The sequence below is a fragment of the Hyperolius riggenbachi genome, chromosome 2, assembly GCF_040937935.1.
Source record: "Hyperolius riggenbachi isolate aHypRig1 chromosome 2, aHypRig1.pri, whole genome shotgun sequence".
In the NCBI taxonomy this organism is placed as follows: domain Eukaryota; kingdom Metazoa; phylum Chordata; class Amphibia; order Anura; family Hyperoliidae; genus Hyperolius; species Hyperolius riggenbachi.
Window position 1 is genome coordinate 234,928,381 of NC_090647.1, and position 26,587 is coordinate 234,954,967.

Sequence of the window (26,587 nt, forward strand, 5' to 3'; positions counted from 1 at the left end):
TCACGCTGAAATATACTGGAAATCTGTTTGCAGTATGTGGGCAGGTAATAGATCCCTCTCGGATCAGATTTAATCAGAGAGGGATCTATCTGATGGTCCATCTGGTGGCAGATCGTGGCCACCTAATTGATCATTTTGATCAATTTCCAACCTAATCCATTGAAACAATTGATCTTGCTTTTTGTTTTTCTCCATTGCTGCCCACTATGCCTATACCACATGACACAGCTGCATATACTGATGTCACTACATGTGGCGGTGACATGTGGTACAAACACTTCCTGTGGCAATTTAAAAAATGCCAGATACAGGAAAAGGTCAGGAGTTGTGCCAGCATGACAGGTAAGCCTGCAACACTCCCTGTGGGCCCCGGGAGGGTGGCCATGGTGGGAGGCCATGGTGAGTTTCCTGGCAGGTGGAGGCAGTGACACTAGGACAATTTCCAATAGAAATCATGCTAAAATATAATGGAAATTTGTCTGCAGTATGTGGGCAAGTAATAGATCCTTCTCTGATCAGATTTAATCAGAGAGGGATCTATCTGATATCTGGTGGAAGTTTGAAAGGTGAATAAGTACCTTCAGTCTTCACTTCACTTCACTTCAGTCTTCACAAAGGAGCATTTGGTGAATATAGTAAATTAGAGCTTATGCAGCGCTCACAATGTTCACAACACAAAGTCCAGGTAAGTCTTCAAACAAATCCTATAACTGGTCACATCAACAGGCTTCAACACAACAGATAGTAATATAGTATACTCTCACCAGATTAGCTGGCTGATTAAATTACAGATCAGCAAAACTCGCTCAAACATGAAGTGTCCCAGTGGCAGTCTTGCTTCACACTGTATCTTGCTTCACACTAGAATCACTCAGGGAAAATGGAGAGACCATAGTGTGATCCAGGTGTATACAAATGTCTCCACACTTCAAACAGCAGACCCTGTGTGAGCGTGATCAACCAACATATCCACCAATGTGTAAATAAGTGAAATGCTCGCTCACCAGACAGTGTTGCTGACCATCTATAGACCAGCTATCAGCGTTTTTCTACAGTCTAAATTGGGCCCCTCTGATGTCACACTAGTATAAGCTCAAACAGAAGGATAGCACAACATAGCGTAATCCAGTATTTAAATGTCAAATATTCTTATTCCCACCACCTCTTTGTGAACACAGCTTGCACCACCTAACTAAGATAGAAGTGCTGACCGCGCAGGGACCAGCTTTGAATACTTGCAAGATTATGTTCACTCCAGCTCTGTGCTTTTAAACTTCTTCCAAAAGCAATAACTTTAAACTTCAAACAAGCTTGTCATAGCGTAATCTCGTTTATTCCCAATGCATTTAAAACATAGTAGTGCACTCACATTGAGTTAAAAGTATATGCGCATATCATAAAACTTTCAGATCCTCACTGCCGCATCTGCTAGCATCCACCTCGCCAGTGACGTCTGAAGTTCCACCCCCCATTTGTGCAGCGATCCAAAATAAGAACGTTTTGTGGGTACTGGGAGTGCTCATATCACTATAGAAATTTACATTTGGTGAAGATAGCTTAGGGTCCAACACAAAAGATTAATATCACTAGAAACACTTTACCATTTGATGAAGACTGCACAAGCCCCCATAAATACTTTATGTTCTTATGACACTGCCAGCAGTGCTCACTTTTTATGACTGGTTGGTAGTCAAAGCAGACTACTAGCAAATAAAGAGACTGCTTTCATAACAATTAACGTTTAACTAATGGACATTAGCAAAGGCTAATACCCTCTTAACAAGATAGATAGATAGATAGATAGATAGATAGATAGATAGATAGATAGATAGATAGATAGATAGATTAGATAGATAGATCTCTTTCTCCTCTCCTGCATCCCATTTGTCCACTGTGATCACTGGAATTCTCCATCCTCCATTTTAAAAATGGCCATTGCCCCATAACAGCTTCCTGGTCAGCACACTGATAAACTGTAATATCACCCACTTGAGCCAAAGGGAAAATGGACATTACCTTGCACATTTAGTTGTAACTGACAGCTGCTGATATATAACTGACAGCAACAGGTATATTTCAGTTCTGACAAAATATTGTCAGAACTGGAAGGGATCACTGTAATGCGAAGAGGGTGAGCTTCTGAGAGGAACTGATGGTGAGGTTAGTATGTAATATTCATTTGCAGCTATGTCATGTGTTTATTTGAAATAATTTTACTCGCTACAGGTTCCCTTTAAACAATGCCATTGGTAACTGGCTGCATCTCCATGATGCCACCAGAACATTAGTGCTTGTTTTTATTCTGTAAACTGCAGCATAAGAGGAATGTATGTTTACCTGCTCAGAAAGGACTCCAAAAATGCCACGCTACATTTAGTTCCGCTCGACAATTATGACAATAAAGATGGTGAGCAAATCCTTAAAACAGCTGTGAGAAGATCTTTATCTTTAGTGGGCTACTGACATCAGTAAAATAATATTTTTTCTTGATTACTCCTTGGATTTAGAGAAAGAAATACTAAAATAACTGTCTGGAGTGTTTGCAAACACTAGATAAGTAACACTTTTCAGCAAGCCAATTAAAGGGAAGGTTCAGGGAGGGTGGGTAAAAAATAAAAATCAAATCCCACTTACCTGGGGCTTCCTCCAGCCCGTGGCAGGCAGGAGGTGCCCTCGCCGCCGCTCCGCAGGCTCCCGGTGGTCTCCGGTGGCGCGCCCGACGTCATCGGACGTCCTCCGGGCTCTACTGCGCATGCGCAGAACTACTGCGCATGCGCAGTAGAGCACGGAGGATGTCCGATGACGTCAGAGCGCCGGCGTGGGACGCAGAAGTTCCGGGCCTTGGAGCGCAGAAGAGCCCGACCTGGCAGCCGGCCTGGCCAGGTCGGGCGCGCCACCGGAGACCACCGGGAGCCTGCGGAGCAGCGGCGAGGGCACCTCCTGCCTGCCAGGGGCTGGAGGAAGCCCCAGGTAAGTGGAATTTGATTTTTATTTTTTGCCCACCCTCCCTGAACCTTTCCTTTAAGATTATTTTATAATTGCCTAAATGGGATTTGTTATTTGAAAAATAATGTGTGCCGAGTAGACTGCAATGCAATGACAACATGCACAAGCCTTTGCTTTCTCAAAACTCCCTCTGGGTCTGTAGGAGCTTTTGTTTGTCTCAGAGCATTGAAAACTCTTCATTTCAGCTTAAAAAGAATTTGACTTATATGAATAAATAATCACAATATGTCATAATGGACCTAGTACTGGCAGGGCCGGATTTAGGACAAGGCTGCCTAGGCCATGGCCTAGGGCACCACAGGAGCAAGGGCACCAAAGCAGCAGGCTGAACTTATGCAGCATTTGCAAACTTGCAAATGCTGCAATGCTGGGAGATCAGGTGAGCGCCTGACCGCGGTACTCTGCTGCTAGCCACCTGTGCAGCAGCCACCTTGCTCTCTGTGCACGTTTGCATTGTGGCCAGCGGCTATGGACTTTGGCAGCATTGGAGACAGATGGAAAAAGGAACCTTCTGCACTGGAGATACGCTGAGAAATAAAAGACACTGATGGCTGCTGCAGTGTGAAGGCGAGCTGGCTACCTATACTAAGAGGGGAGGGGTCATCTGGCTACATATACAGGAGGGGGGCAGCTGGTGACAAAATAATCCATGCTACCATAACTAAAACCTATGTATTTTATTTGCCCATTTGTCTTGGTTATGACACCATTTAAATTATGTCCTTTTCACAATGTATGGCACCAATATTTTATTTGGAAATAAAGGTGCATTTTTTCCGTTTTGCGTCCATCACTATTTACAAGCTTATAATTTAAAAAATGTTCATAGTATACCCCCTTCAAATGCATATTTAAAAAGTTCAGACCCTTAGGTAAATATTTATGTTGTTTTTTTTTTTTTTAAATTGTCATTTTTTTTTCCATTACAAATTTTATTTGGGTAATATTTTGGTGTGGGAAATAAACAGTTTATTTTTAATGCTATTATATGTGTAAATTGTAATGTAAAATATGTAGATGTAGTTTTACTATTTGGCCACAAGATGGCCACCTTGAGTTTATTTTTTTCTCCTTGTGCTTCTCGATCACCGGAAGCACAAGGGGGGTTTCCGGTGAAACTTTTTTTTGCAGAAAGACTGAAGCCTCTAGTAAAAGCGCTTCAGTTTTTCTGCTGGGGGCACGGATCGGAAATCGGGAATCATGTTTCCGTTCGCTGATCCCAGGGCTACCGGGGGACAGCACGGGGGCGTGCTAGCGATCGCACGCAGAAGCGTGCCGAAGCGTGGCACCGCAGCAGAGCAGCTGCCTGGACGTGAGGATCCCGCCTGGGCGGCAGAAATGGTTAAAGTGTGCACGTGAGATGATTTTTGCTTGTTGGGGATTGAGAAATGATCTCTCAGGTGACAAATTGGGGTTGATGTTGTACAAACACATTGCTAGCCTTCAGGCTAGATGGTAATGACACAATGGAGTGGTTTCCACATGTGGGGGAAGTGAAAATAACATTGAGGTCAGGCATGGTAAGTCGCCTGGAGTCTTGAAGGATCCAACATTACAATCGACAAACAGCGCCCCACACGTCAATCCCATTCCCAGCCCTAAACTTGCTATAGTAAGTATAGCAAGCCCCAGAGCAATGACACACCGAATTCTGCTGCAGAATGTCATTTTGCTGACTTTGCAAATTTTCTTTGAAGTATATGTTCTCAAAAACTACAAGGTCTTTCTGAAAAAAAAAAAAGTTCATCTTGTTTCTATTTTTCTCCTTAACATAACCTGCAAATTTGGTGATTCTAGCATGTCAAGACAAGACAAATAACATTTATATTGCGCTTTTCTCCAGTCGCACTCAAAGCGACAGTGCGGCACCCAATAGTACACACTCTATAAGCAGTAGCAGCATTACGGAATCCTGCCCAAGGTCTCCTTACTGGACTATGTGCTGGCTTACTGAACAGGAAGAGCTGAGATTTGAACCCTGGTCTCCTGTGTCAGTGGCACAGGTTCGTTTTGCTCATGAAGCAAGGTGAAACACTTGCATCAGGTCCAGAGATTACAGGGGCAGCATTTTTGTACTGTGTTTACACTTGCAGCATGAAGTCAGAGTAGGAGGAGAAGCAAGAGGAGAGCAAGGTGAAGAGGTCATCACTGGAGAAAAGCAGCTTGTTGTGCTGTGTGAGGAGTCTGACAATGCGTGAGGAGGGTGGAGGCAGGAGAGCAGCAGTGTTTCATTTGACTTGCACAGCAGAAGGGAGGAGGCACTGCTGTCCTGACAGAGAAGGAATGGAGAACGGCCGACTGGCTGAGGATGAGCAGTTTGTTTGTCACAGACTCGCAGCCAGCCAGCCAGTGTGTTATTGTGTTGAGCTGCAGCATGTCATGTCTCAGGTTGTTGCATAAATAATACATGGCATAATAGCATTACAAAACTCGTACAGCAACTACTGTATAATGTGCCATGCAAAATTTTGGGTGCTGTGTGAACATTCCAAATTGGGAAAGGGGGAGATGTGGGGGTAGAGATGTCGTGAGCATAGAAGTTTCTATTTGCGAATGGCGACCATGAACTTTCGCAGAATGTTCGCTAGCAGGCGAATCTGGCGAACCATCATAGACTTCAATGGGCAGGCAAATTTTAAAACCTACAAAGACTGCTTCTGGCCACAAACGTAATGAAAAAGTTGTTTCAAGGGGTCTAACACAGCTCTGAGTGTCAGTGGGCCGTGGAGTGTCTCACACTCCACAGCCCACAGAGAGATACAATAGTACTATCAGAATACAGTGAAATAATAATGCACTGGAGTGGTTCTGTGCCTGCAACCAGAGCCGGATTAAGGCCAAATGGGGCCCTAAGCAAAGTAGCAGACTTGGGCCCCTCTCCCTTAACACCTCCTGCTCCCCACCAATATATATATATTTTATATACACTCACACCAGAGACTAAAATGCCAGCACGGTGGCATAGTGGTTAGCGCTCTCGCCTTGCAGTGCTGGGTCCCTGGTTCGAATCCCAGCCAGGTCAACATCTGCAAGGAGTATGTATGTTCTCCCCGTGTCTGCGTGGGTTTCCTCCGGGCACTTCGGTTTCCTCCCACATAGCAAAAACATACAGATAGGTTAATTGGCTTCCCCTTAAAATTGGCCCTAGATTGCGATATCATACATACACTACACATAGACATAGAACTATGGTAGGGATTAGATTGTGAGCTCCTCTGAGGGACAGTTAGTGGCAAGACAATATTCTCTGTACAGCGCTGTGCAATATTTCGGCACTATATAAATACTAAATAATATTAATAATAAAATGTGCAAATGCTACTATAGCATAGAATTAGCTGACGCTGGCAAAGATCAAAACATAAAATAAATAAGGTATAGGTTGCTCTAGCTAGCTGCAATGCATGCTAGGGTGTCTAGAGTCTGTCACCTGGAAAGTCTCAGCATAGTGTGAATGGTGTGTACTCACTGAGGGGACTCATCCTCCCACAGCGTGACCAGACCAGGCTTCTTTCTGGTTTCTGCAGCTAGGAAGATAGCAGTGCTTCCGGTCTATCCTTACAGCGAGGGAAGAAGCTGGCTGTGGTTACCCCGGCAACCACACACCATAGCCTCTGGAGGAAGAATGCCTGGAATGTGCAGGCACATTAGATGTCAGGCTGGCTGTGACTGATTGTTGGAAGTTGCTGAGGTCCGAGGCTGCTTTCACAGGAGCACCACTCCATTGGTATGTCACGCTGAGCCTCAGGACAGGCTCGTTCAGGAAGAGAGAGAGAGCCAGTAAGAATGAGGTCAGCAGCCAGCATCAGCCAGCCACAGTGAGTAGCACGCTGATGCGACCCAAGCTTACTCTTGAGCTGGAGAGCATCTCCTCACCTCGGCAACAGAAGCCGGTCAGCTCGTTTTTGGAAACTGAACCGATAACAGTGCAGCGGCAGACAAATAAAAAACCTACAAGAAGGATTGCATGCTGATGGGGCCCTTGGACCCTGAATGAGGCCCTAATCAGGTGCTTTATGTGCCTGGTTGATAATCCGGCCCTGCCTGCAACTCAATGAGGCAATTGCAGTAGTGTGCACACAGCTCTGGGTGTTAGTGGGCTGTGGAGTGTCACACACAAAAAACACTGGAGACTGATGTGCTAGCCCTCAAAAAGGCTGTTTGGAGTGCTTTCACAGCCAGTAAGGAACAGAAACTCATGCCTAGCTAATATTTTCCCTACCTATCTGCAGCAAGTCTGACCCTGTTCTCACTAACAGCCAGCAGAGAATTGACCCAATATGGCCACTGCAACTGCTTTTTGATAGGTGGGTGGGGGGTCCAGGAAGCAGTGATAGCTGATTGGCTGCCATGTGTCTGCTGACTGTCAGGTAAGGGGTCAAAGTTAAGCTCAATGATGATGCATAGGAAGCGATTCAAACATGCCAAATGTTCGCTTTGAATGTGAACAGCCGATGTTCGCAGAATACTGGTCACCGGCTAACTGTTCGGGCCATCTCTAGTGGGGGGGGGGGGGGGGGCATCCTCACAAGTTTGCCACAGGCAGCAAAAAGTCTAGAACCTGCCCTGCAGAGGCAGAACCCTTAACCAGTACTCTATCCAGCCAATGGCCTACGGGGGGCTTTGCATTTAACTGCTGCTAAAGATGTTGCTAAAGTTGGCACCAATTTGCATCAATATTAAATGCAAACGTGATTTTTTTTACAGAGAAAACTGCAGTAAAAACAAACACGAGCAGTAGTTATTTACCATGAATTGTTTGCTGCCAAACTAGTTCATCCACCCCTAGTGGTCTGTTGTAGTTTATGTTTCAGAGCTGCCTGTCAGCAATTAATAATAGAAGAGGAAATATTATCAAGCTAAGTGCAAAGGAAAAGGAGCAAAAGTAAAGTTCCTGTCCATAGCAACCAATCAGATAATAGTTAAGTGAAGAAGCATATCTACTGAACAGTACCTTTCTGAAAACTGCTCAAAATTATTTTCAATTTATCTTTAAATTAGTCAAATGGTGCTGTATGTTAGCGAAAATACTATTGTATTCCATCACAAACATGGGGTTAAGTGTTGTATCCTGAATTCATATCTGTTTATTTTAGAGAGTGTTGCTAATTCCAGGAAAGCAAAACTGAAGATGGATATGTTTCTGCGTTGGCTTTTTCTGTAGATAGTTCTCACTGACATAAAGATACTTGTATGCATAGAATGTGCAATATTCCCATGTGGAGATCACAGGGAACAATAAAACCATTCCTTTGGTCCCAGACAATGTGAACAAGGCACCATTTGTTTTTGTAGACAAAAATCTCGAAGAAGGTAGCCCTAGCTTAAACAAAACAAGTCTGTCAAAGGCATGTTATCCACGGGTGGCTGAGCTGCTCATTTATTGGCAACCCCCCTGCTCAGATGCAACTGTATGGGGAGCGCCTGCTACAACCTTTTACGAGTGATAGCAAGCATCTGATGATAGCAGCTGACAGGCAGTGAATTCACAGCCTTCAGCTGCTCATGGAAAAGAGGCCTTAAAGAGAACCCGAGGCGGGGTTCTCACAACGGAATCCCAATACAGAGGCTGGGTCTGCCTATAGAGCCCAGACTTTGTTGCTAATCAGATCCCCCCTAAATCCCCCATGCGCTCAGCGAGACCTCATAAATGACAGCCGCGCTGCCAACACGCAGCGTGTCAGCAGCGGCTGTGTTTACCTTTGGAACATCAGTCTCTGCTCTCCCCCGCCCCCTGCATCACTCCGGTCCTGCCCGTGTCCCTTCCCTCCTCGCTGATTGGAGGGAAGGGACGTGGGCAGTGACCGGAGCGATGCAGGAGGCGGGGAGAGCGGAGACTGACGTTACAAAGGTAAACACAGCCCGCACAGTGCGGCTGTGATTTATGGGGTCTGGCTGAGCCCAGGGGGGATTTAGGGGGGATCTGATTAGCAACAGAGGCTGGGCTCTATAGGCAAACCCAGCCTCTGTATGGGGATTTCGTCGTGAGAACCCTGCCTCGGGTTCTCTTTAAAGCACAACTGAAGTGAGAAGAATATGGTGACTGACATCTTTATTTTCTTTTAAACTATACCAGTTCCAGGCATTCCCGCTCATCTATTTGGCTGCAGTAGTTGATCATTTTTTTTGACCCACTGCTAGATCTTAGGATCTAGATCACCTTGTTTTGGTTATATTTGGCTGCAGTAGTGTCTGAATAACACCAGAAGCAAGCATGCAGCTAATATTGTCAGATCTGACAATAATGCCAGAAATGCCTGTTATGAGTATGCTCTTTCACATTAGCCAACATGTGCACAAACCTGATTTTTGTGCACGCGTTAAGTGACATCAGGAAGTTATGGTGTGATGCTGATTAGCGGCGGTAGTTATAATTCATCCGATGGGAAAATGATAGCTGGACGTTACGAAGCTCCCAGATGTGTTGCAGTGTAATGCTCTGGAACGATTCGTATAACGTGAAAGTTAACAGGAAAGTCAAATAGACTTTCATGTTACCTTTCTAAACACAATGTAGGAGCAATCCGTAAAAAACGCATGGATCAGCCTCTAAGTTTGAAAGAGCCCCTAGAGTAAAGGATCAGCAGGGCATGCAGGCAACTGGTATTGTTTAAAAGGAAATAAAAATGGCAGCCTCCATAGCCCTCTTGCTACAGTTGTCCTTTAAATATTAGCTATAACTATAAGCACATTCAGATAAACTTTCTCCACTTTAGTACAACCCCCCCCCCCCCCCCCACTAAATTATGTAAGTGCAGCTGCTACTTACTATTTTCTCCTTCCATCAAATACTGCATGTGGAAACAAGAGTGATTATATTGTTTAATGAGCTACAACCTACCTTTTTGGTATTGCTCTCCAGCTTTTGTACAAGATTTTCCCATCTCTTGGTAAAGTTGTCCAGCCTGGCTTCATTTTTTTGAGATACTGCTTTACTTTTTATTGTGGAAAACAGATCCTGGCTCAATGTGTATAGACTATCCATTGTGTTCTTTTTCATTTCTAGTTCTCCCTTCAACATCTAGAAAAAGACAAACCACATTAGCTATTTCACATAAAGGCCATACTGAATTAAGTAAAATACACAATTTAAACATGTCACAAACCTGAACTTATGATAATATACATGTTACAGGCAAAGTATGGAATACAGGTATCCTATAAAATGCATGGATCATTTCAGGTATTGTACAGTATGCTTCGTTTGTTGTACTTGAATTAAACATTTTATAGAAATTCTAAGGGCAATCAAGGCAAAGTATATAATACAATACTGGACCTTTTAATGGATGGCCATGATTTTTTGTCAGGTGATTTTCTTCAACTCCCTCTCCTTTGTACCCCCAATAGTTAGACATACACCACTTTCCTCGTAAAGAACTCCAATAGTAACTATCAGTAGCAATGGAGCAGTAAGCTGGACAACTTGCCAGGGCCCAGATCCATACTAAATATCTCATTCAGTCTAAGGCACCCACTCATGTTACAATATGTTTTTCCAATGTTACCACTTCTATGGGACTACCTTAAATATCCATTAAAAGTAAATTCACTCTTCTCCAACATAGATTTGGTAAGATTAAACAAAAAAATGCATTAATATTGAGCACCAATAGCCTTGATTAGCAAATGCTTTCAGCCAGGATGTGTGCAATGCAGCATAAAGGGCCTCGGGCATGTTGCATGTTGTAGTGTGCACTTAGTACAATAGTGTTAGTCTACAATTTGCAGTAATGCCACCTGTGTGCATCACATTACAGATACAATGGCAGATAGCATGAAACCCTGTCTAGCACACATGTATTCTGTCTGGACTCACCAATGTGTAAGCTTAAGTTACTGTACAGTCTGAAAATCATATCTTTGATCTTCCCATTGGTGTCCCAATCATGTTCTTGCTTCTGGTAGAAGAGACTGCTCACTGTTACAAGCTTTCTGCTCAGATCCTCTAACTACGGTGCATTTGTGGATCTTGCCCCACTGAGCAGAAGACTCTTTATCCAGATGACAAAACTTTGAAGGCATTGACTACCAGCTGTGATGATGAATGGCAATGTAGAACTGTGTATGTGTAATAACGTAGCTCCAATGTATTGCATAGGCTTAAAGCAGAGGGCACAGTAAAGTTTTGATCCATTTCTTTAGTAATATTTCTCTTTCTCAGTGCATCTTGTAGCTCTTTCATTAATAACTGAAGCCAAGATTGATGTCAATGACACCGAACTTTACGTAAAATGTATTTAAATTTTATGGGAACAAAATAGAGTAATCAGTGTCCAAAAAGGAAATTAAGTGACATTTCAAATGTTATTCTGGCATCTAACCTACCCTATTGCAACAAGTAACTTCATGTCAGTTCTGTTCCTTTTCCCGTTCCATTTTTTTTCCTATGCTTTATGCTTTTAACTATATGCTTTATGATTTGAAAAATGGTGACATCGATAAATACAAATAATGAGTTGTAGTTGACAAATACATTCTAAACATTCCCCTTTTTCATCATGTAGCTTAATGACATCTCTGTATGCTTGTTTTTTATTTCATACTCTATTATAATAAAATGCTCACTTGTTGTTTAACCACTTTACAACTGAGGGGTTTTACCCCTTGAGCACCAGAGCAATTTTCACCTTTCAGCGCTCCTTCCATTCATTCGTCTATATTATAACTTTATCATTACTTATCACAATGAAATGAACTATATCTTTTTTTCGCCACCACTTAGGCTTTCTTTAGGTGGGACATTATGCCAAGAATTATTTTATTCTAAATGTGTTTTAAAGGGAAAATAGGAAAAAATGTGGAAAAAAAATCATTATTTTTCAGTTTTCGGCCATTATAGTTTTTACATAATGCATGCTACTGTAATTAAAACCCATGAAATTTATTTGCCCATTTGTCTCGGTTCTAAAACCATTTAAATTATGTCCCTATCACAATGTTTGGTACCAATATTTTATTTGGAAATAAAGATGCATTTTTTTCAGTTTTGCATCGATCCCTAATTACAAGCCCATAGTTTATAAAGTAACAGTGGTATACCCTTTTGACATAAATATTTAAAAAGTTCAGTCACTAAGGTAACTATTTATGTATTTTTTTATTGTAATTTTTTTGTTAAATTACAAAAAAAAAAAAATTGGGAGTCTGGGAGGTAATGAGTTAATTTATAGTGTAAAACTAACGTATTTGTATATGAAAAATGCTTTAGGGTGTACTTTTACTATTTGGCCACAAGATGGCCACAGTAACTTTTTGCTCATGCGACCTGTAAGCGTCGGAAGGATGCTTACAGGAAGAGCAATGAGGCTGGGAAACTTTTTTTTTTTCCACAATGATCGCGCTGCTTCTCATAGAAGCAGCCGGTCATTGTGGGGGCTTAGATCAACGAACGGGAACAGTTTTTCCCATTTATTAATCTCTGGGTGAGCGGCCAGCGGTGTGCACGAGCGCGGGAGTGTGCGCACGAGCGAGCGAGAGTGCGGACAGCGGCAGTAGTGGCGGGAGGTGCGTATATCTCCGCCCCTGGTGTTGACAGGGTGGAAAAAGGGGCAGAGATATCCACACCTGTGGGGGTAAAGTGGTTAAAGACATTTCTTGTGATTAAAGCATCTGTTTTCATATAAGTACCTAAATAGGCTTACATGAAAAAAAGCCAAAGGAAATTCATTTTCGCATCGAAAGTGCTATTTTTGACTTTGAGAAAATATTTGTGAAAATACACTGTATTTTTGCATTATAGTGAAAGAAAATAATTTTTCCTTCTGATGCTAAAAATCGCATGGAATCTTTATTTTAGCGCAAAAATTTGCGTAAATGTGAAAAATCACAAACTTCTTACAAAGTGAAGCAAACTTCTTACAAACTAATTTCTGATGGCAGTTTCACTTGAAAGTCAAATTTTACATTATTTTTGATAAAATTAATGTGAAAAGAATATCGACATTTTCGCTCATCACTGCTGGGCAAAAGGCAATGGTAGAATATCGGTAGGATTTACAAATATTCTACTATTTACAGGGACAGCATTCACTAGTAAAATACTGGTATTATAAATTATATTTTACTACAGCTAAACTTAATCCTAGTCTCACACAGAGCCCCCCCACACCAACACCTAACCTTAAAACTTCCCACTCCTGATGCTTAAACTCAAACCCTCCCCCTTCCTATTGCATAACCTTAGCCTCTACTACCCCCACCGTGAAAAAAATAAAATGAGAAATTTCAGCAAATGGTCCGCCCACTATTTATCTGACACCTCTGGCACACAAATTTCCGCATATAGCCAAAATTCCTATGGGTGTCTATTGGTGGCGCCAAAACTGCCGCAGTATAACTGACACCAAAACTTCCTGCTTTCCCAAAAATAGTATCTAGTTTTCATCATTCCTGATCACAAGTTCCCTTATTTTGTCTAAAATTGGATTTTGAATGGGAAGTACAGTGGACCGTATCCCAGTTAAGCTACTAACTGAATAAACTTTGTAGGTTCTCCTGTTTTGCAACTGCAACTATTTACCTGGTTGCAGGATTACATGTAGATTTTGAGTGCACAGGGCTAATATTGATCTTTGCTTGGTTTGGCCACTCCCTCCAGCACATGCCTTTGTCTATGTAAGGTATCTGCAGGGTTAAGCACACCTCTGTTTGCTTGCTTGAATGTGGTGGGTGCATTTATTGGTGAGCCCCAATAAAAAGAGTGATCAATGTAAATGCAGAAAATGTGTCAGCACCAATAATAATAATGTTTATTTTTAAATCTTCTTTTACATAGCACTAAGGTTCATATTCATGTTATCTGGTATATTCCAATTCCATGATTATAAACAGGTGTTTAGAAATAATTGATCTATGTGATACATATGGAACTGAACAGTTATATTTCCCCTCTCTCTGTTTAATTTAATGTCAACAATTTGAATCATCCTTTCCAAGAATAAGAATGTATAAGAATGACAGGCAAAATTCACCTATACACAGCCATTGCCTGCTGCAGGCTTTAGTGGGGATTTTGTTCAACCATTCACAAAACTATAGCTTCCACACTGGACTTTCACATAACATAAAATAATAATAATAATTTTTTTTTCACAGCGAACTTCATAACATCTAGCTTGAATACTGAAGCTACAATTAGTGACAGTAACCTGGGGAAATATAAAAAAACTGTTTAACTTGTATGTACATTATTTGTGCTGCCTATATTCTTTCTACTTTCTTCCTTAAAGAGACTCCGTAACAAAAATTGCATCCTGTTTTTTATCATCCTACAAGTTCCAAAAGCTATTCTAATGTGTTCTGGCTTACTGCAGCACTTTCTGCTATCACAGTCTCTGTAATAAATCAACTTATTTCTCTCTTGTCAGACTTGTCAGCCTGTGTCTGGAAGGCTGCCAAGTTCTTCAGTGTTGTGGTTCTGTGATGCATCCCCCCCCTCCAGGCCCCTCTCTGCACACTGCCTGTGTATTATTTAGATTAGGACAGCTTCTCTCTTCTCTCGTATCTTTTACAAGCTGAATAAATCCTCCTCTGAGCTGGCTGGGCTTTCACATACTGAGGAATTACATACAGGCAGAGCTGTCTGCATTCTGCAGGAAGAAACAGCCTGACACTTCAGTGGAAGATAGCTGCAGGGGGAAAGAAACACACAAATGATCTCTTGAGATTCAAAAGGAAGGGTGTATACAGCCTGCTTGTGTATGGATGTATTTTCTATGTGTGGACATACTGTACATCAACCTACTTCCTGTTTTGGTGGCCATTTTGTTTGTTTATAAACAAACTTTTTAAAACTGTTTTTAACCACTTTTAATGCGGCGAGGAGCGGCGAAATTGTGACAGAGGGTAATAGGAGATGTCCCCTAACGCACTGGTATGTTTACTTTTGTGCGATTTTAACAATACAGATTCTCTTTAAAAGAAAATAACCATCTTCTCCGAGATCATTAGCACCAATGCAAACAATTTGTAATGAGAATGTGTCACCCAGACTTAGTTCTTAATTTTTCAGTGTAGTAATTTGCTTAATTTTTTATTCAGTCACCTTTAAAAGGTCTGTTTGCAGAATATTATCTACTTCATTATCTTTTTTTTTCCTGGCAAAAGAAACCTGATGTTAAAAATTTAAGCTAAAAATGAATTTGTTTCTCTGCCTGTACTATTTACTTAATATATTTTCTACAGTTATGAAAAGCAAATTGTCAACAATCAATTTGTGGGGGTGTTATTGCTTATGGAGGACGATGGGGGAAGCATCTTGAGTATGCAAAGGCTTCCCCCTCCCAAGTTGAGTACCCCATTGGGGCACTTTTTTACCCACCTGTACTTTAAGTTAGTGCTTTTACTTTCAGAGATCACAACCACCTTTTAGAGCATACATAAATCAGTTTTATAATTTCAGAGACACAGAACTCAAAATACCTATTTGATTCAATGAATGCCTGTATCATCTTTTACTGATTTTGTTGCCATCATGATTTCTCCAAATTCATCAGATGAAAAAGCCTAGAGCAAAGTTTTACAATAATGTTGTGCATAATAATGCACAGAAATAATGAGAATATATTTACCTTATTTTGCATAAATTAACACTTTTTTTTCTTTACTGAATTATTCATAAAAAATCCAGTCGCCTGTCTAGGTTAAGAGCTGTACACAGTACAGCGCTTAACCTAGACAGGTGACAACCCCCGTTACTGACAATGTGCAGTGAGGCTGTGTTTTTGTTATATAAAATACATTTGTATGCCAGCTTGTTACAGCTGTCAGCATTAGTGGCAAGTGCCCTGCAAAGCTGGGGTGACAATGCCTCCCCTTTCTTACAGAATACCATATCTACTGCTGCTTAGCATAGAAGCTCTTTAAACCTCCTAGCTTGGCAAGGCAGGAAGTCGGTTGAGTGGAAAATTGTGGAGAGGATGGACCTCTCTTCAGGCCAAATAAAGTTTGCAGCCAGGGCCAGCGTAACCATAGAGGCAAAGGGGGCAATCACCCCAGGGCCTCAGAGCCTGTAGGGGCACTCAGGGCCCCCTCCATCCTAACTGTTGCCCCCCCTGGGGCCTTTGCAGAGTCTTTGGCAGAGTAGCATCTCACCCCTGCTGGCGGGCAGGTGAGATAGTGCCAAAGACTCTGCAGAGGCCCCGGGGGGCAACAGTTAAGTTGAGAGGTGATTGGGAGGCAGGGTCAGCAGCTGGCTCAGGGGCTCAGGGGGAAGCTTTGGCTGCAACAAAGGGACCCTATTGCTGCTTTTTGGTCGTCAGGGTCAGTTGGGGGTCCCTGGGCTAATAAAATATTATCACTTACTGTGCAGTTTATTGGATCTAACTTCTGCTCAGTTTGCGTTGCTGTGTAAGAATACTCAGGAGATATGTATGGAGATTAGCGAAAACTGAGGTGTTTAAATGTTCTCTCAGATTTTTGGGTCTATTGGGTAGCACCCCATCATGCCAGGAAATCTGCCTGAAGAGCTCTTGTGCACACCAGAAATGTGCACAGTGTTATGTAAGGGGGCAGGAGGCTATATCAAGCCTCTTTTGCACGGCAACATTTCCGAATATTGATGGTTATAGCAAGCTGGGTTACAAGTGTCTGTTGCCTGGAGGACAGGGTTGGTAGAACTGCATGGAAGATGGGGGACATCTTTTATGGCTTTGAATACAGTCAGCACTATGCAAAGCTTCTCAAGCTGTGGTCACTGAGAAAATATGATTAGCTTCCTGCTGCAAAAAGCCAGCAGTGCTTAGTCACAGTGCACTGGCTTACAATGAAGTAAAGCACACTTTCATTGCCTGAATTAGGTATGGATTATGCTGTGGTAACTACCTATGTTCTCAGTCAGAAATATAACTTACTGCTAATGTTGCTGAATCAACCCAAGAGATGCTACTACTTTGTCATTATAAATATTATTACTGTTACTAGTTATTGTTATTAGTACTGCTTAAGAACTACTTAAGAACGTAAGAACCACTTAAGAACTTAAATTAAGAACTTAAGAACTACTGTCTGTTCCTCATATTATATTTATTGCTTAGTGAGCATAATGGATCATTGAAATATTTAATTTTTAAAAGGACAATTATATTATTACATAGACGCTATATCTATTTTGTATACAGATAAAGGAGTTAAGTGGACTGGCGTACAGTAGGCATACATACCGCTAATTTTCTTAGACTTGAAAGCATTTCATTCTTATCCTTCAAATCTGTGCTGTGAATAGTTTCAACCATCTCTTCTTTCTCCGTAAGCCAAGCATCAAATCGGCACTGAAATACACACGAACGTGTAAAGTGTGATGTCTATTGCCCACTCAGAGCATTTATTGTGATAACATTTATGTAGGACATTTCTTTAAACATAATTTAAATATTAGATATGCACAAAGAATATACTAAGCAAAATGTATGTACATTTTAATTTAGGAAAGTTTTTATTTTTTTTCTGATAAATATTTTACTATAATACTCTTTTTGGGGAGATTTGCCATCACCCCATTTTTTATAGCAATATGGCCATTCTTAAATCTAAAATATTGCTGCTTCATCATGATAGAACACTAATTTTTTTTTCTATCTCCTCAAAAGGGACTATTTTTTATGTTAAGCCCCACTTCTGGCAGGCTCCCCTTTTTTTGGAGTTGGCACTGCCCACGCCTTCTCCCCCAAAGCCATTGCATTAATGCTCTGCCCCCTCCAGCTCAAAAATCCAGTCCTAGACACCCCCCTGTTCATGACATTGGACAGCACTGGCCTAGGTAATCCATAAAGATCTGAGCCCAGTCATGCAGCCATGGTGAATTTATAAGCACATAAAACCGTGGTAACACGTATGTAAAATAACCTATTTATAAAAATGTTCCCACATGATGTACATTTAAATATGGGCAGCACGCAGCGAATGCCTCACCAGGGGAGACTTTAGGTCATCACTAAAACTCTATATAGAGGACATTGAAAAAAGAAATACAACACAATAAACATGTTAGCCAATCACACAGGATCAGCTCAGCTTCTGATGGGCTCACGGAGCTCAGTTGTCATAGCGACAGCAGGGCCAGTAAGCTTAAGAGACAAAAGAGTGGCGTGATTGGCGGTAGCAGCAGATGTGTGCGGTGTGTTGTCGGTAAGGTCCTTAATGGGCCAGAGAGTGCTGGTACTGAAGTGGTTAAAATTTTTCCTTTTAGCGGAATGAAACAGAATGGATCCCAATGGATGCCAATGGAAGCTATGTTAATCAATAGTCAGTCTGTTTGATCCAGTTTTGTTTGGTCCATTCCACCAAATGGAATGCATATACAGTAAACTCTGCAATAGTTCCAGATACGCTGCATGCATCGCGGGCAAACCAAGCTGGTATACTGAATGGGTGGTGATGGGTAACGGAACTCACAGATGAAAAACTGATGCCCAATGAAAAAACTGATCTGTTTGACGGTTCAGTTTTTAATCTGAGCAGTGTGAACTGAGCTTAGCTCAGTTACATTACCTGTTCTTCTGCAAAATGTTGCCACTTTAGAAGAATTTCCTGTAAAAGAATCCACCGGTCCTCTGTCCACCTGCATATGGCAGCCCAACGGTCTCCCAAGTGCTGAAAATGATCCAGATAAATAGTTAGTTCCGTTGCTAACATAGATAAGTAATTTAATTAAAAGACTAATGATTTTACATAGTATACTGTAACAGAAAGACTACCGTAATCCTTTAACCTTCATATACTGTAGCATGCAATTAACATATTTTGTCTCCAAAATGAATTATACATTGACTGACTTTATCAAGTAGAATTAACATTTCCAAGTGCATTTACTTATTGATTGAGTCATTGTTCTTTTGTTGTTGTTGTCTAAAAAAAACAACAATTTTTTCTAACACGTGCTACTATTTTACATTGATTTACAATTATTTTTGATGCAAAATATTTTTGAAATACTAGTCTGCATAATTTTATTATGAAATGTTACCTTCCTTTGTACTCATCTTCATTTATTATTGTCATTATTTTAAAATAAGTATAGCAACTTAGCAAGATAGCAATTCTAAAACCTTACTAAAAAAGAAACAATAAGTTTACAGTTGGAAGTTAACACCTTGTGCTATAAAATGCTCAAGGGTGAATGAGATGCTTGTTTTATTGGCCATTAACAAGGTACTAGGCATTTGGGATCTCCCACAAATTTATAATCACAAAAGATTATTAAAATGTGAGCACAACATGAGTATACTTCCCAAGGTGAATTTATTAAAACAGTGAGAAAACAAATTAAATTGTGTTTCATGAGCTCCCAATAGTAGAGTTATTATTATATTTGTCTATTAAGGTTCTGTTCATTTTTCATTATTTCATTTATTATAGCATAACATACAAGGCCATTATTTAATTTTATGTTTATGGTTTGATACATTAATAACCAGGAAGCACTGTACATAACATTTGTATAGTTATGACAGTAATGTGATATGCACACACAGCTATGATGTAACCACCAGTATCTGTACATCATATGACATATTAGGGTACATAGATTAAGATTACATTTTAAATGATTCTAATGCCTAGTACACATGATGCAATTTTCTGCCAGATTGACTGTAAAATTGATCATTTCTGACAGGTCCGATCTGATTTCCGACTGATTTTCTGATAGATTTTCCGATTACTTCTTTACAAAATTGATCAGAGAAACCATTGGAAATCAGAGCGGACCTTTTGGAAATAATCCATTTGAAGGTCAATCTGATGAAAACAAAATGCCTTGTGTGTACCAAGCATAAGTGTTTAAGGTATAACACTCATTAGATTAAGTATAAGCAATATAAAAACTGCTGTGCACTGAAACTGATCTTTGCAGGAAGCCATGAGTGGGTGTGATTCAGATATACAGAAAAAATGGAGCATCCCTGCAAATACTCCCCTGGCATTCAAAAAGATGTGTATTCCACTTTACTGAATGATAAATGGCCAGTATAGTAATTCTAGAGACTCAAAGTTGCAGAAAATTTTGCTTCTTGGTATGTGCAGACTTTCAGCTAAGCCCGGAGTCAATGGCACAGACAGAGAAGAATTCTGGGTCATTTGGAGCTCAATTAGTAGCTGCAGGTAAAATGGTGAGATTCACATTTGCATCCTCACCCCAACATCTTCTTATGCTGCAACTGAAATCAGATGTCCAATTTTGAGTGCGATACATTATAAAGGTGCATAAGTTCTATTACCAATTAAACTACAATGCACTAGATAAGGTGTCACACTTCTGAGCCATTAGTGAACTCATATAGTTAATTACTGAACGACAGTAAAGGTTAAGCTTAGTGTTTAGGCAGAAATGAATACTAAGAAGTCCTGAACAGAAATGTTTAGGCTGTCCTTGTTTTTAGTCCTTGTGTTTGCACAGAGGCAGTAGTCAGCTACAAATTAGTAGAGTGTGGAGGTCGGATAATTTGGAATGCATAGTCAGTAATCACTTACTAGTTTTCCAATACATTTTTTCTTAATTCATTTTATTTACCAAAGTAACAATGGGCCTTAATGTGAATGATCGCCCGCTTTGCCTGCCTTACATAGCAACGCTCGTAAGGCAGGCAAAGTAAGTGATCATTCACATTAACCCTCCTGGCGGTTTGCTAAAAATCCGCCAGGGGGCAGCAAATCCATTTTTTTTTTATTTTCTTTTTCATGTAGCAAGACAAGGTCTCGTTACATGATAGCCGCTGCTCAGCGGCATCCCCCCAGCCCCTCCGATCGCCAGAGGCGATCGGAGATCAGGAGATCCCGTTCAAAGAACGGGATCTCCTGGAGGGCTTCCCCCATCGCCATGGCGACGTGCGGGATGACGTCACCGATGTCATCGACGTCGTGACGTCAAAGGGGACTCTGATCCACCCCACAGGGCTGCCTGGCACTAATTGGCCAGGCAGCGCACAGGGTCTAGGGGGGGGCGCCACATCTTCCTCCCTGGCCGCTTACCGCCAGGGAGGTTAAGATGTGATATTTTATTTTTTCATTTTTTTTAGATGTGGTCAAATGACAGATAATATATTCACCTATTGGTAGTATAAATTGACATGTATCCAAAGAAAGAACAGAGAATTTCTTGCTGGGGATTCCAGGTGAGCAGTGCGCAGTGCGTAATGACCACCTGAGGACCCAGTAGAACTGGCAATGCTTTGGCCAGGGATTGCTGTATAAGGATCCCTGGCAAATCCTGGGTGACTCCTTCCAAGCCTCTTTATCCCCTTATCACCCATGCAGGCTGGGATAGGCAGAATGTAGAGCCCACATTGCAAACCCTGAGCTATACCAGGACGCTTGATCCATGGTATGAGAGAACTCTGGAAGATAGGGGTGGCTAAACCTAACCCTCTCCCCTAGAGCCCTTGTCCAATTCAAGGACATACTGTGCTGCCCATAATTATTCATACCCCCTGGCAAATTTTGACTTTTCTGTAGATTATTGAGAAGGGTATGAATAATTTTGGACTGGACATTTTGCTCAAATGTAAATAAAAGCTGAGAATTGTTCCTTCTCACAATAATCCCCCTTGTACATTGTCTTATTATCTTTTGGGAGATACCATGTCAATTCCCATCAAAAAAGTACTTGCTGTTAGAATAAAAGTAACTTTAAGTCAAAATTTGCCAGTGTTATGAATAATTATGGTCAGCACTGTAAATAAGTGTAATTACTGCTGTAGGGGGGTAGGGGGAAAAAAGAGTTGAAATTACCTGGGGCTTCTAATGGTCCCCTGGAAGTCCTGTGCCCCTGCAGCCACTCACCAATGCTCTGGTTCACTTCTGGAATTTCCAACTTTAAAGTCTGAAAACCACTGCGCATACGCGGTCGTGCCCTCGCTCCTGTTGATGTCACCAGGAGTGTATTGTGTAGGCCCAGTACATTCTGCGCCTGTCTAGTATGCTTCTGGTGACGTCAGCGGGAGCAAGGACATGGCCACACAGGCACAGTAGTTTTCAGACTTTAATGTCGGAAATTCCAGAAGTGAACCGGAGGCGGGGACCAGAGCATAGGTGAGTGGCTACGCGGCCACAGGACGTCTGTGGGGGACCATTAGAAGCCCCAGGTAAGTTCAACTCTTTTTTCCCCTGCAGCAGTCCTTTAAGATGCCCTGATTACAACTGGTGGTCTTGCATGAATATTTTCTAATCCCTGAAGTGTTGTTATGACTAGTAGCTAAGTCACCTGTTATTACTCATAAGCTTAGGAATGAAGTCTAGTGATGTAGAAAGGCCTGTAAATCCAGAATTTACTAGAAAAGTTAGTAAAGTTCAGTAAAACATATTTTACACTAAAATGCAATGTACTAGCCAAGTCATACAAGAATAAAAAAAATGTGATCTCTAGTCAGTCTAGTGTGTGTGTTAATCAGAAGTTCACAAATTGTGTCTTTAGCAAGATAAATGTGCTAAATGTGTTAATGGTAAATCTGTGCATGTTTATTTGCTAATGCAAAGTTTGACTTGTAAACAGAGGATTGAATTAAGATCACACTTTAGGGGTTGATATTAAAGTTAAGGATTACATAAGGATTTATGACCAAAGTGAAAAGTAGAAAAAAAGAACCCTAATTCCTTAATAACGTAAAAAGAAAAGCCTTTTCCTCATAGCAGCATAATTGGTGAGCGAGTGACAGGAAGGTAACACATTGTTTTCTTCTAAGTTACAAACAATAATTAAAACCTGAAAGATTTTTAAAATGCTCATTTTAACTTCTTCCCGACCTCGTCACGCGATGGGCGTGGCCACAGAGACAGCCCCAGGACCTCCTAACGGCATTCGGCGTAAAGTCCTGGGGCTCTGTTTTGCAGGAGATCACGTGCAGGCTGTGCGCGCATCTCCTGCTTGGTGGGCAGAGCTCCGCCTTTAGTCTCCGAGCGGCGATCGACGCTCGGCAGACTGTTAGATGGCAAAACCGCCGTCTAATTAGCATATACAGTGTTGCGATCTACAGCAGCGCTGTACAGGCGACAGCCGTGTGGCACGGCTGTCCCCCTGGGGACACAGAAGCGATCCGCTGTGATAGGCTGAAGCCCATCACAGCTGATCACTGTGACAGCCAGATGGGGGGAGGGAGGGTAATGTAAATAATAAAAAAATGTAATAAAAAATTACAATAAATATTTATTTAAAAAAGAAACAAAAAACAAACCTGGGGGTGATCAGAGAAAGGGGGGGGGGGGGGGACCACTTGTGTGCTGTGTCGTGCGGCCCTGCAGCTTGGCCTTAAAGCTGCAGTGGCCAATTTCATGAAAAATGGCCTGGTCTTTAGGGGGGTTTAACACTGCGGTTCTCAAGTGGTTAAAGGAGTTCTGTGTAGGTTAAAAAGTAAAACAAGCTGACACTTACCTGGGGCTTCTATCAGCCCACTGCAGCGGTAATGTCCCGCGCCGTCCTCTCCTGATGCACCGTTCCCCGCCGCCATTCCCCGTGTAATCACGCGAGTGATTACACTGTGGCTGCGTGACTGAGCTCTCGCTTCCACACGCATCATCAGAGCTTACTGCGCAGGTGCAGTACAAGAAAACTCTTTACTGTGCCTGCGCAGTAAGCTCCCGATGATGCGAACGGGATCGCGCATTATTCGTCTGTCGTCAGACAAATAATTCAACAGATTGGTTCAAGCCGCGCTTAAAATCAGTTCACAGTTGTACCTTAATATTATAAACTTATAGGTGGGGAACAACAGTAAAAATAACCTCCTCTGGTTATATATCAGTAAATTGTCCCATATACTGGCGCTCAATGTCCAAAGACTGCAACTGTCCTCAGACAAATAATGCCCGGTGCTGGGGAACGGCGCATCGAGAGAGGACGGGGCGGGACATTACCACTGCAGGAAGCTGATAGAAGCCCCAGGTAAGTGTCAGCTTGTTTTACTTTTTAACCTACACAGAACCCCTTTAATGCATGATTCACAGAATACAGGTTTCCTGGATTAAAATGCAAATAGTTTACATAATTATGGATCTTTTTTGAAGAAGAGCCAATGTACATACAGCTGACAAAATTGCCACCACCAGCCAGCCGTGTCTATTCTATTTATTGAGTAGTTCTAATAACTATTTTTCAAGAAATCATTATCCTACTTTTTTGATGTGTCCAGCACTAAAACTTGTCCCTGTGGAAAATAATATGTTTGCAAACAGTTTCCAAGGTCAGCTGTATAATGTTCAGCAGAAACAGCCTCTAGGAACATTACAGGCTTGAAGACATACAGGGGTTCTGTGCTACCATGTGGCCTTAGAAGACCTCATTAAGGACACACTTTTAACAGCAATTCTCACAGGTGCAAAAACATCATTGCAAAAAAAAGCAAGAAAACAAAAACAAAAAAAGAGCTTGACTTTTGTAAATGATGAGTAAAAGAAAGTTCTTTTATTTTGGTCTTCTCTATAACAGACTAATTTGAAATAATAATGTTTTTATCCAAGCCATAGAGATCTGCAAATAAGTCAAGGTTACTATTTCTGTGAAAAGCATAACCGGTGAAGGTGATGATGATTGAAAGCCGATCAGAAGTAGAGTGATGAATTTTACTCAGTGGTTTTCAAATAGCTTTCTGCTGAAAATGTTCATAATTATTCTACCCGGATGGCAGCTACACACCTGCTAGCTTCTATTTTTAGGGATTATTTTAGGTGATACATCATCTCATGCCAAATGAAAAACTAAAGGTCACACTATGTCTGTGTGACTATGTGTTGCCTTAAAGAAGACACACATTTTTTAGCAGAGTTGGAAAGACATGAATTGCATTCCTTGAAAGTCCCGATGATCTCATTTGCATGACATAATGAATTGCCACAAATAACAGTTTTCATTACAGATCTGAATGACAGAAACACTGAAACCTGCAATTGGCAGTAAGAAGAATATTTCCACTGAAATGAGCACATAAAGCGTGTGATGGGGAATAGTTTAACAGGTGCTTTATATAACACAGCGGCGTCAGATGAGGGAATGTAAGGTCCATCAGAAATAAAGGTAACTATCAGAGAAGAGGTACGGTATAAACCAAAATGACAATGTAAAAGCTTTCATTAGAAAATAAATAAATAAACAAACATATTTATAGGTAATTTAAAGGAAACACAGAGGGACCCAACTCACTTTTTCTCAAGTTTCTCCTAGGAGATCATTTTTCATCTCCTGTTTTAAATAAATTTTCAGCACTCTGAAATTGAAAAAGTACCAAAAATAAGAAAAAAGGCCTGTCAAAATTAATCTGATTGTTTTCTTGCTTGCTGGGGGCTTTAAGACGTATCATCATTAATATGATGTAAAAATATGATGGCCTCTATTCATAAAGCATTACCGCATGCGGTAATGCTCAAAACAGCTGACTTTACCGACCATTTAGCAAAGTGTCCATTCATAAAAGCTGTTTCCGCATGAAAAGCTGACATTCCTGAGCAGTGCGGGAAATTACCGCCTTATGCCGCCTTATGCGGTGATTATCTCAACATATGTCACTACATGTCAATTCATAAAGATTAGAGCAAGCGGAATGGGAATGGAGAATACTGTTTAGAAATAGAGATAAGCCAGCGATAACAGGCAACATAACAGGAAAGCTAATGGAGGCAGACCTCCCAGGCAGCTGCAGTGAGAGCAGAACAAAAAAAGGCATCCCAGAATACACAGGCTGTGTTTTTTAACCCCTGTTTTCAGATAAATTTAACATCAGAAAGCCTGCATGTGTAACATTTCTTGAAGTTCTTCTAAGCTGCGGCAATTAAATAGATTGTTTAGAAAGACTAATAGACAGATTCAGAGAAGATTCAGGGCAAGGGGAGGCAATTAAAAAAAAATGCACATCTAAAGGGAAGTTGGGGCTGCCTCCTTTATAATAACTAAGAAAGAATAGAGCGCGCCATAGTGCATTAAACGTTTTCAGGGTATTTTATTGACACATAAAAGTTCTACTCACAAACATAGGAGTTAAAATCGCATGTCAGCGGGATGCCAGCCGCTTCCCTCAGTGGTGGAGGATGACGCGCTGTGGCCAGCAGCGCGGATACCGATGTCCTGGGCTCCGTTTCGCTCCGTTTCGCTGGGGAGTGGGCGTGGCTGGGTCAGTAAGCGTGTGACGTCATGACGCGTTTCGGCGCACGGCGCCTTCGTCAGATGACGTCTACACGCTGTGCTAGGCTTACTTGTAGTGTTTCCTTGTGTAGTCGCCATGGCGACTGTGGGAAACTCAAAACAACTTTATTGAGCACACATTGTGGGGCATCAAAGCTTGGAGGGGAGGCGTGTGTATAGGTGCATTAGTCAGCACGTCATCCTCCATAGCTGTAAGTAGATTCTCGCTTGAATGGACATAAATAGATTACAAAAGAGACCTTATTATAAAAAATTAGATGAAACAGCAATATTAAATATATACATTAATGTTTAAAAACCTGTGCCAACATAAATGGCTAATATTTATATCTCCAATCAGTATTTTCTTATGCGCTGCACATAAGGAGCGGATATTCATTACAGCTAATAACTGTGCAGCTGGCAATTGGTTGCTTATAATCCACCACTAACCTTCAACAATAGGCACCATTGGGTACA

The 26,587-nt window shown here is 41.4% G+C and overlaps 1 protein-coding gene across 13 annotated transcripts in view; it reads right to left on the reverse strand.

The window, feature by feature from the left end:
* Positions 1-26,587, reverse strand: part of DMD (dystrophin) — a 3,066,377-nt gene that overhangs the window by 2,019,933 nt on the left and 1,019,857 nt on the right. For all 13 annotated transcript variants that reach the window (XM_068268325.1, XM_068268327.1, XM_068268324.1 and 10 more), the window contains 3 exons: positions 18,496-18,597; positions 17,169-17,276; positions 9,848-10,027 (listed from right to left, as the gene is read on the reverse strand). In XM_068268325.1, coding sequence (XP_068124426.1) covers positions 9,848-10,027; positions 17,169-17,276; positions 18,496-18,597 — 390 coding nt within the window. The remainder of the gene's footprint in view (positions 1-9,847; positions 10,028-17,168; positions 17,277-18,495; positions 18,598-26,587) is intronic.